Genomic DNA, 12,083 nt, shown 5'->3' with positions numbered 1-12,083 from the left:
GATAAACCTCAGAAGTGATCCCTCCAATCCCCCTCCCTCCACCCATTTCCTCCTCCCCTCTCCCTCCCCTTTGGCGACTCTTATAACTGTGTTATAAGCTTACTGGAATAAACAAATAGAAACAATATTTAAAATGGTACATACGTCCTCAGATGACCTTTAGAAACTTTTAACCTGTGATGAATAGCCAAAGGGTAATGACCTTTAATTATGGTACTATTTAGAACTAATTTAAAACCTAAAAATGTGCACAATCAGGCTGCTTGATTTTTCATGTCTTTTTTTGGAGGGTAAATGAACACTAAATGGAGGGAGGGTATTTGGGGGGACCTCACCTAATGTGCATGATGCAAACTTTTCAAAACTATTTCATAACTAGTACATTTCAAAACTATTAAGAAAAGAGTATAATTGTGATGGATGTGCAATGTAAGCATTTCACATTGTATATCAAATCAGTACACTGAACCCCATAAATGCATCAGTGTACACAGTAATGATTTAATACAAACAAAAAAATAAAATAAATAAATAAATTTCAATTAGGGAACTTGAGGTGCTGGAAACATAACCTCTAAATTTTATTTTTACTATAAGAATTTTAAGTATGCTAATTGCTTACATTAGAGATATCTTAGGGATTTACTATGCGTTAGCTGAGATTTTGGCTTCTGTTTTCTTTTTTGATCCTTTTATCTGGGATAAAGCACAATCACTAAAAACTTAGATTTATCATATTCTTATGTGCTCAACCATTTCCATGGTTGCGATACTCCAAAATATACTTAGATTTTAAGCTGTGATAAAGCAACATTTTTCTCAACTTGAAAAAAAATGTTTTAAACTGAAGATTTCACTTCTTGGACAGTCTTAAACACTCTGTTTTAAATTACCTGGTTCTGAACATACTAATCTCAATTAATAAAATGGGAGTTCATTGTGCAGAGGATTGCTGAATCCCATCTTAACCACAGCTGAAATGTTTGTGCCTCTACAGAGGAGTTAGTCTATCCTGACAGTCTTAGCCAACTTACTTTGTTCTTCATATGTACAAGTACCTTGAATGGAAGCAAGTAGATTTTCCTTGTTATTCATTAAAAAAGATAATACATTGAAAATACATTCTGCATTACTATATTTTCCAAAATCATTCTAATGGATTGTTTATTATATTTCCTAATTATAGTGCTGCATTTGATACAGTTCTTGGGATAAATGTTGCAGTCAAGAAACTAAGCCGTCCTTTTCAGAATCAAACTCATGCAAAGAGAGCTTATCGTGAACTTGTCCTCTTAAAATGTGTCAATCACAAAAATGTAAGTCACATATATGTTTTTTCTGTATGCCTGAATGTTGGTCAATTATATGGTAATCATTAGGTCCTTTGATGATACCCTGAGTTCAGACCTAAGATAAGCTAATGAAAAAAATCGCTATTTTTATCAGCACAGGACTTTAGGTTGCTCAGTGAAGGTGAGGAAACCAAATTCTATAACCATTTGGTTTTCACTATTAGTAGCTCCATCTCCACAAAATAGGAGCAGCATTAACTTAACAAACTGAGAAATAACTAAATATTTTTTTGAAAAACTTCATTCTGTAAGTAGCTTTTTACCTTGTATAGGACATCTCAGTTTTAAATACATTATTAGATGAAGTTACATTTAGGATAGTGGTACTCAGCATCACCGTAGAATCAAAGCACTTAATTTTAAGGCAAAATAATACCTCTAGAAAATGAGATTGTATTCAGTCAAGCACACTGTATGTCTTCGTGGTCACTGAGTGTTTTTTTAATATCTTTGCCACATTAAAACATAAAATGTTAAATCTTGAAGGGGCTTTGGAGATCAACTTGTGTTGACTCCTTTTTTTTTGGAGGAGGGAGAAATATTTAAGATTACATTAAACACTATATAGTTCCCTTTATTTTAAGATTTATGCTGGATCTTTCTGATGTAAGGACATTAGATATGAAACTATGATATTTTGAGTCTGTGGTTTGACTTGGTTGTAATTCTGTAATGCATGCTTTATTGTATCTAAAGAATTTTTATTCAGGTTGCAAAAAATATATGCCTATTATTGTTAAAAAATTCAAACAACATAAAAAATAATTCTTGAATCCCATCACTCACAGGTCTCTAGCATTAACACTTTGGTGAGCATTCCTGTGCTTAACATGTCCACAAACACACAAGCGGAATCAGTCATGTGATTCTTCATCCTGTTTTTTCCCCTGATGGAATGCTGGTAGATGCCATATACTTTAATGAACATAGATATAAGCCATTTTTTTAAATGACTGCAGAGTACAAACTTACTTAGCTGGTTTATTTAATGGACCACCTATTATTAGATAATTTGTTTCTTGTTTTTCACTATCATAAGCAATACTTCAGTGAATATGCTTATATGTGAATCTTTGCACACTTATCCAGGTGAATTTCTTGGCTAACATTGCTACGTCAAAGGATATTCACTTTTAATTTAAAATATGCTGACAAATTGACTTCGAGGAAGACTGTCAGTTTTATACTTTCATTAAACAAATCTGAGAATGTCTTTTACCTCAAAATCCCCTAACAATACACATTGTTGGGTTTTTTGTTTTACTTTTGCCAATCTGATAGATGATAAATGATGTTATATTTTTATTTGTGAGGTTATTGGTCATTTATTTTTATTTTGTTTTATTGAGAATTTGCTTTATATAGCCTTTGTTCATTTTTCTCTTAGTTTGCTAGTCTCTTTTTTATGCATTTGTCAAAGGCTTTTGTATATTAAAGCTGTCATCCTTTACTTTTTTTTTTGTTCCATTTGACATTATTTATGTTGTTTCCATACTGATTTTTAAAAATTTATTTCTGGTTTTAATGTACTCAAATCTCCTAGGTTTTCTGTCATACTTAGAAAAGACTTTTCTATACCAGGATTATAAAAATGTTTTAACCATAGTCTACTGTTTTATAGTTTCATGTTTTAGATTTATCTTTATTCTATTTTGAGTTTATCTTGGTATAAAGATTGAAATATGGGATGTAGTTTTATTTTTTCCCTTGGCTGGCCATTTACTCCAATCCTGCAGACTGACTAGTTCATCTCTCCCTTTGTTATTTGATGCTCAGAGGAGGGAGACTTGTTGTTTATACCATGAGGTCGTAACATGGAGGCCTGTGTGGGGCAGTTTGGCTTTGTAACCTTCCTTAAGCAAAAATGTGGTGCTACAATGTGTTTGACTTTATCACATTAAAAATATGAGCTTAGCTTTCACATTTCAAAACTTTTAAGAAATTTATACATAGTATTTAAGTTTTCAGAGAAAACATACTGCTTTCTTTAGTGTTTTTCCACCTATAATTTCAACTCTTTATGTTCAGAGCCAAAAAGATATTATGTCTTTAAATTCTATATAATAATTTAAGTTATTGTAGACACAAAATCATGATTTGATTAAATGAAATCTTGTTTTTAATCAATGTTTAACTTCTCTCAAATGCCATATAATAGAATGTTTGGGTAAAAACAGTAATAATAATATAATAAATGCTGAGTTCTGCTGTGATTTTTTTCCCCAGTTTTAATACATTTCAATGTTAAACTTAATTTTTATAATCAAGTAGAGTCATCTGACATACTGAGGTATAATTAATTTTCTGTTTTCAGATAATAAGTTTGTTAAATGTGTTTACACCACAAAAAACTCTAGAAGAATTTCAAGATGTGTAAGTATCATTTTATTTATCATAGTAAGGCACTATACATCAAAGAATGAAAATTTAGTAAAGAAACAATTTTTTATACATCAGAAGTGCAAGTGGCATATATTTTTAATATAGCATAGAGACTTTTGTTAGGTCCTTCTGGACAGGAATGTTCCCTGGTTCTTGCCGCCCAGTGCCAAGAATGAGCACTGGTGCCCAGCTAATGACAGTGATCACAAACAAAGCAATCACCATCAGCGTTCATTTATTGCAGAACAAAGCACACAAACTATAAGGAAAATATGTCTCAAAGAGCGAGACAGTCCTTCTTCATGAGTGGAGAAGAGACCCTGAAGTCTGAACACACACCTCTTTTATTCACTAACTAAGGTGTTAGTTTTTCCTGCCTTTCCCCTGGCAGAACTGGCTGTTGATTCCCACCTGTGGGGTAGCTGACAGGTTGGATTTAGATAACAAAGCTCTCAACTTGCCTGCCTCTTCCCCACCTTGGGGGTTGAAATTTGCAATTTCAATTATATGATAATGGACCCAATGGGCCCAGGTCAATGTAAGGTCACTATGGCTCCTCACTTTCTATTCTGACTGGGAAACTGTCCCTAGGCTAGCTGAAACTTGGTTCTTGTTCTCTAGCCCTTAGTCTTCTATCCTTTCAAGGAGAGAAGCAGACAGGGAAGTATGTCTCCTTCCCGGCCCAGCTGTTCTGACCCTGCCTGTCAAGGAGAGAAGCTCCAGTGGAGACTGCATGTCTCCCCCGTCAGGCAGAAAGGGAAGTTGGGGACCTGAGACTGTGTGTCTCTCCTCTCAGGAACAGTGGCCCCAGAGGGCAAGATAGGCAGTATCTGGCTGTGGTGGCTGCAGTAACACTGCTGGAGCTGTTGCCTGTTGCTGCTCCAGCTACTGAACTTCTCCTTTCTTGCCTAACAGTTGGCGCTGCCAAGTGTCAAGGCTGACTGCGGTCACTGCAACAGTCTGCCTCCTCCCCGAGGCTGGGCCTGTGGGGTATAGAACCTGGTGGTGCTCCATTGTGGGACTCGAGAAGGTGGTGCCTCAGCCAGGCCAGCACCACTAACACTTTTCTCTGTGCAAGAGAAATATGAAAAATGGATAGTAACATTCAGTTATTTTGCCTTGAGAGTTACCATCTTCATAACAGATAAAACATGACTAAAAAGAGTTCTTTTGAGCAATGACCATTAATGTTACTACTCTGTTTTACCCAACTATGAAATGTTTTTCTCTAGTCTCTAATAGGCAGCATTGTAGGAGTCAGATGTTTACGAGTATCATTTGAAATGATTAAGTCAACAAATATTCAGTTTGCCGAATCTTAAACAGAATTATCTCGCTAACAATGAAAGGAAATATTAGTTTATAGTATTGAGGCACAGGGCCCAACTTTATCCTAAATTTACTGGTGTATTCAGTCATTCAACAAATACTTGATTGTGCTAGGCAGTTTCTTGGACCCTGTGACCAAGGTGTGCAGAAATACCTTTTATTACTTAAGAACTGTAGTTAATAAACTCCCTCCTGGAGTCTGCCAGGGAAGATAGCCAATTAGCCTAATCAATAAGGAGAGAACAGAGTTGATACAGGGAGCAGATGGCACACAAGAACAGCAGCGGCCACCTGCCTCATGTGTTCCAAGACTAGTGAGAGACCAGCATGGCTGGAATTGAGGGGCACAGGGAAAGGAGAAAAGGATGGGCTCAGAGAAGGAATAGTGGGACACTGCAGGGGCTACAAGGCCATTTTAAAGATGTTCTTTTGCACCAAGGGATGTTGGAGTGAGAGTTCAGCAGAGATATGAGCTCACTTGCCTCATGTTTTTAAAGAATAAGTCTGGTATCTGGGTCAATAAACCATTGTAAGGGGAAGGGGCACAGATGACCAGTTACTGCTATTGCAGCAATTCATGTGAAGGATTATGGAGGGCCCATTAAAACCCAGCAGGGTGATAGTGAAGGTGAAGAGAAGAGCTTAGATGCTGAAACAGTATAAAGAGCCACAGTATTTGCAGGTAATGTGAGAGAGAGGATGCGAGAACGCCACCTGGACTTTTGGCCTGAGCCTAAAGGATGAAGAAGCTCTCAGCAGAGATGAGGGAGGCTGTGAGAAGAGCAGATGGGGCAGTGGAGGTGGGTGGAATCAGTTGTTCAGTTTTGGACATGGACTTTGAGATACTGTTAGACATCCAAGTGGAACTGTGAAGTAGGCAGTCAAGGCAACGATCCTGGATTCAGGAAAGCTCTGAATTGAAGATAGGGATTTGGGAGTCAACAGTCTGTAACTGGAGACCACCAAAGGGGTGAGTGTAGTTAGAGAAAAGAGGAAGGCTGAGGACTGATCACCAGGCACACCAACAGCAAGAAGTTGGGGACAGGAGAGGGCATGACCAGCTTGAGTTGTAGGACTGACCATTGTATTTAGCAATATGGAAGCCAGAGGCCTTAGGGAGGAGAGCTTCAGCAGAGAAGTGGGGCACAAGCCTGGTGTAAGTGCAATTATGAAGGAAAGGGAGAAGTGGAGATGGCAAGTGTAGACATCCCGTTGGGAGTTTTGCTTTCAAAGGGAGCAAACAAATGGGCAGTAGTTGGTGGGGGAAGGGGGGTGAAGTTTTCTTGTTGTTATTGTAGCTGTACAGTCACCTTAAAAATATACTTTATTTTTTAGAGCAGTTTAGATTCACAGCAAAACTGAGCAGGAGATACAGGATTCCCACATACCTCTAACCCCACCCAAACAGCCTCCCCATTAGCAGCATCCCCCACCCTAGTGGATGTGCATTCCTGCTGATGAGCCCGTAACAGCATGGTTTGTGCACTGGTAGGAATGAGCCATAGCAAAACATTTAAGAAGTAGAAAATTCTATTGATCGTGATGTAAAAATTGTTTTATTTTTAATTTGTAAGACATTGAGTAAGTTGGTTGTTTTTATATTCTTTGGAAAATTTTTTACAAAGTTCCAGTATACCTTTGTTTCTTTTCAAGATGCCTTATAAATGTTTAAAGTAAACAAGTTATCTTTTTACTTTAGTCAATACAGTATTGTTACTGTTTCATAAGAATTCTGGTTTAACAGTCATAAGGGAACTTTGGATAATTTTAATGTACATGGCTGGTCTTTTCTTTCTCAGGTATTTGGTTATGGAATTAATGGATGCCAACTTGTGTCAGGTTATTCATATGGAGTTGGACCATGAAAGAATGTCCTACCTTTTGTACCAGATGCTTTGCGGTATTAAACATCTGCATTCAGCTGGTATAATTCATAGAGTAAGTAGTGATATGTTAATTTTATTTGTAAAATCAGAGTCATTTGGTTGTCATAATCCTTTACATACAAAAGAAAAACATTTTTAAATTGTCAGTGTTGAAACCCCAAGTAAATTATGGAATCCTGTTGTGTTTGAAAAGATTGAAACTAGATGGGCAGCACCAATATGTTGGCTCAAAGGAGTAGGACGCCGGCCACATATGCTGGAGGTGGCAGGTTCAAACCCAGCCCCGGCCAAAAACTGCAAAAAAAAAAAAAAATTCAAACTAGAAAGCATTTATGGAGAACCTGGTATACCAGGCCCAGGTGAGCTGCTGTGGACATAGGATGAAGAGCAGGCACTGCAGCAGCTCATTCATCCTGAGTCCCAAGAGAGTTGGATACCACAGGAGAAAAAATTTCTTTTTAGACTTTTCATTTGGAAGCAATTTAAAACTTAGAGAAAAGTTGCAAGAATAGGACAAAGAACTCCTAAACACCATTTATCCAGATTCACCTATTGTTAATGTTTTTGCCATATGTGAAATTACCAAAGAATTTAGGTTTGAGATGAGAGAAAGTTAGAGGCCAATTAGTGAATGAAACAATTACTTGAGAACTCGTACTGGAATTATCACCCTGATACCCATTTCTTTACATCTTTACATTCTGCTGTGATAGCTTCCCTGCCTACTAGTAGGCGTCCCTGCACCCGGAGCAGGTGGAACAGCCAGACGGTCCCCTGGCTGAGGCTGGGATGGGAATGACAATACTTCCTGTACTATGGGGAAGTAACGCTTAAAACCAGGGGGATATCATGTAATTATCTAAGTTGGTTTTGGAAGTTTTTGTTATTTTTTGACTTGTAGTGTTGTATAAGCAGAACATCATGATATAAATTTTTTTTTTTTTTTTTAAATTTTGAGACAGAGTCTCACTGTGTCACCCTGGGTAGAGTGCCATGGCGTAACAGCCTCTCAAGACAGGCTGAAAAACCTGATTTTCAGCAAGATGTGCTGTTATTTAAAATATAGTCTCTGCTGCCACCAAGTGGTCGGTTAAATAATATATTATGTATATAAATAATATGTTGGCAAATTCACTTTAAAAATATTAACACTAGACTTGTGAATTAAAAATAAAGATTTCTTAATGTACCATTCTGTTTCTCCTCCCCAAATTTACATAGTCTTCACACAATTTGAGGCATTCTTAACATCTCTTAAATACATCCTTTCTTAAATTCAAACTTTAGAATAATTGCCCAGATTTAGGCCTGATTACATTAGAACTTAGAAGTTTTGTGAGGGGAATGGCTTGTGTAACTTGTTCCTGCCCACTTGGGCCCAGAGGTAAATAGAAAAACAATAGCTTCCTGTTACTGGAGAGCTCAAGAGCTGCAGCATACCTGTGCTTTTGTATGGACTACTCAAGCCCAGCAGCCAAGTGTTTGGTTTACCCAGCACCCAGTTTAGAAACCTGGAATACCGAGAAAATGACTCTATTGCCACACCTGCCTCCTGATCACCCTCCAATAGCCCTCCCCCCATTCTTGCTGTGACTTCCCTGTCACCTTGTACTTTCCTGCTTCCCACATCTAGGGGCCTGCCAGGCTCTTGGCCACATCTGTGTCTATACACTCCTGGTGGGAAAGTTTCAAACACAGCACAGGTATATAATAACACAAGGAATGAAAGGTCCCTTTCGCCTCCCTTGCCTCAGCCCTGTCTAGGTCCCTTGAGTTAACCCTTGAGTGTGTTAAGCATTTCGTGTGGACTATGCCATCCTTTATCCTGTGTCTGATACTATACCATACACAGAATGCACACTTTGAGTTTTGCTTATGAAGTTTTATGGCTTCATACTAAACATAAAATTTAATTATTTGAAAAATAAGGTTTTGCCCATGACCCCACCACTTTTTACTTTATATAATTCAAGCAATTAAAAGAAATGAAAGTTCTCTAGCCTTCTATTACTGCCTGGAGATGGCCAGTGATAGTAGTTTGATGCATTTCCATCCTAGCTTCACATGGACACTTCTTTATTTACTGGCATAAATGCCAAGATATCTGTTTATAATTATGTCCTTTTTATCTTACATTCTTCAAAGATAGTATCATCTTGTACATAGTTGTTCTGCAACTTGCTGATAAATTGTTTTTTTTTTTTATTTTTGTCAAGGATCAAATACTCCTACAAATGTTTATGAAAAATGGATTCTCCTACCTCCTCTCTCTCTCTCTCTCTCTCTCTCTCTCCCTCTCTTGCTCTCATTTCTTCCTCCTTAGAATTAAACTCTTTCAATTCTTTCAGAAAATTATTTTGGTGTTTATCTCCATATGCTTAGATCTCTCTTTATTAATTTTTCTCTCAGTCTGGGGCAAAAGATGCTGATTTAGCTCTCTCACCAACCTGATCTTTGCCCCACCACCTCTGCTCTTCCCTCTCCTCCTAGGGAGGCTGTGATGTGATTATCTCTGGCTCAGTGCTGTGCTTTACATTCCTTGTGACCATGTAGACTCTTCACACAGCTGAGCCTTATGTTTATACCCTGATCATATTTTTTCCCTTTCAACTTTTGGTCCCCAGAGTTAATAACATGTATCTATTTGTTTGAAGGTTTTGTTTTTTTGTTTTAAGAGGGGAGTAGTTTTCTAGGTTCTTATTACAAATTATACCCTAAGCCTTCTGCCAGGTATCTAAATCTTCTTTCAGTACATCTAGCTGTCCTAGGTATTTCACCAGTTTCATTTCAGGCAATCTCTCTTGGAGCCTTAGTCATGTTCCCCTCTGGGCTGGCTACCCTGTGCCTGATGTGGAGGGTTACCCTGGGGATTTCCTTTGGCTCCTTCTATGTTGGAGTCCCTGCTTCCTGACCTTCTTTGTCTCCTTCTCAGATTACTCCCCTTGTTGGATTTTTTTATTCTTTTGTGACCGTTTTAAGCTGTCACCCTAGGTAGAGTGCTGTGGTGTCATAGCTCACAGCAACTTCTAACTCAGGCTTAAGTGATCCTCTTGCCTCAGTTTTTCTATTTTTAGTAGAGATGGGGTCTCGTTTTTGTTCAGGCTGGTTGTGAACCTGTGAACTCAAGCTATCCATCCACTTCGGCCTCCCAGAGTGCTAGGATTATAGGCAAGAGCCACTGCGTCCAGCCTACTCCCTTGTTTTGATGGCATTAGATGATTTCACATCCTCTGATAGCTTTCTAAAAAATGGTGCATGGGAATAAAATTATTTTTTTCATAACATTGTACATTGATACATTTATGGGGTTCAGTGTACTGATTTGATACACAATGTAAAGTGCTTACATTGAGCTAAGTAACACATCCATCACAATTGTACTCTTAATAGTTTTGAAATGTACCATTGCATCATGCACATTAGGTGAGGTCTCCCCAAATACCTTCCCTCCTCCCACCTCCCCTCCCCGCTCTTCCTCTTCCCTTCTACTTTCTGGACTATAGTTATGTTTTGCCATTCATATGAATGTGTAGATGATTATGTATTGATTTCATAGTAGTACTGAGTACATTGTATACTTTTTTTTCCATTATTGAGATACTTTACTAAGAAGAGTATGTTCCAGCTCCTTTCAGGTAAACCTGAAAGATGTGAAGTCTTCATTTTTTATGGCTGCATAGTATTCCACAGTGTACGTACACCATAATTTGTTAATCCATTCGTGGGTCAATAAGCACATGGGCTGTTTCCATGTCTTGGCAGTTATGAATTGGGCTGCAGTAAACATTCTAGTGCAAATGTCTTTGTTGTAAAATAGTTTAAAAAAATTTTTTTTACATATACATGTGTTTATTAGGTTTCCACTTTTTGCCTTCACAAATTAAAAAGGCTTAAAATTTAATAAAAATAGCAATGTTTAAGATAAGGACTAGAGACAAAAACCTAATAAAGAATGAATGTATTTAAAGATAAATACATTCAGAAAAGAAATCAGATGATTGCTGCATTGAAATATTAAGCAATAATAATAATAATGCAAAGAAAGTAACATTCACATTGTCAAATAAGAGCATGTCTATTACAGAATGCTTTGACTCTGAGGTTCAGTATGGAGCCATCAGTTAACTACTTCTTATTTTTTTTTCCCAAAGTCTCAAAAAACAGACAACTAATATTTATAAATAAAAGTAAAAGAGAATTTCAGAAAGCCGATCATGCCAAATCTTATAGATAATAGAAAAAGAAGAAATACTTCAAAATTATTCTACTTCATCTGAATACACCTGATATTAAAATTGGAGAAAATATATTATTACAAAGGGGAAATTACAAACGTATTTTACTTATAAATGAGGATGCAGTATCCTAAACAACATATTAACAAGTTGAATTAAAAATTAATGTTTAAGTAATGTACTTTGGTCAAAATCAAATCCAATTTATATGAGAATTAGTCACTATTTTTTTTTTTTTCTTCTTCTCCTTTCCCTCACCCCCTCCCTCCTTTGTCTGGTCTCCCCTTTCCTATGCCATACCATGTCATTAATTGTCATTAATTGTCCTCATATCAAAGTTGAATACATAGGATTCATAATTCTCCATTCCTGTGATGCTTCACTAAGAATAATGTGTTCCACCTCCATCCATCCAGGTTAGTACAAATGCTGCAAAATCTCCACATTTTAGTGGCTGAATAATATTCCATGGTATACATACACCACAGCTTACCAATCCATTCCTGGGTTGAAGGACATTTAGGCTGTTTCCACATTTTAGCAATTGTAAATTGGGCTGCGATAAACACCCTAGTATAAGTGTTTCTATAATAAAAGGGTTTTTTTCCTTCTGGATAGATGTCCAGTAACATTGATTGCAGGATCAAATGGGAGGTCTAGGTTGAGTTCTTTGAGGTTTGTCCATACTTCCTTCTAAAAAGGTTGTATTAGTTTACAGTCCCACCAGCAGTGTAAAAGTGTTCCTTTCTCCCCACATCCGCACCAGCATCTGCAGTTTTGAGATTTTGTGATATAGGTCATTCTCGCTGGGGTTAGGTGATATCTCAGAGTGGTTTTAATTTGCATTTCTCTAGTAATTAGGGATGATGAGCATTTTTTCATATGTTTGCTAGCCATTC

The 12,083-nt window shown here is 37.2% G+C and overlaps 1 protein-coding gene across 3 annotated transcripts in view; it reads left to right on the top strand.

The window, feature by feature from the left end:
* MAPK9 (mitogen-activated protein kinase 9) overlaps positions 1 to 12,083 on the top strand; it is a 60,086-nt gene that overhangs the window by 18,105 nt on the left and 29,898 nt on the right. For all 3 annotated transcript variants that reach the window (XM_003799160.3, XM_012810993.2, XM_012810994.2), the window contains 3 exons: positions 1,187 to 1,316; positions 3,667 to 3,725; positions 6,863 to 7,001. In XM_003799160.3, coding sequence (XP_003799208.1) covers positions 1,187 to 1,316; positions 3,667 to 3,725; positions 6,863 to 7,001 — 328 coding nt within the window. The remainder of the gene's footprint in view (positions 1 to 1,186; positions 1,317 to 3,666; positions 3,726 to 6,862; positions 7,002 to 12,083) is intronic.

Source organism: Otolemur garnettii, unplaced genomic scaffold (genome assembly GCF_000181295.1).
Source record: "Otolemur garnettii isolate 467f Iridium unplaced genomic scaffold, OtoGar3 scaffold00146, whole genome shotgun sequence".
Lineage (NCBI taxonomy): Eukaryota > Metazoa > Chordata > Mammalia > Primates > Galagidae > Otolemur > Otolemur garnettii.
This window is presented reverse-complemented; position numbering and strand designations above follow the sequence as displayed.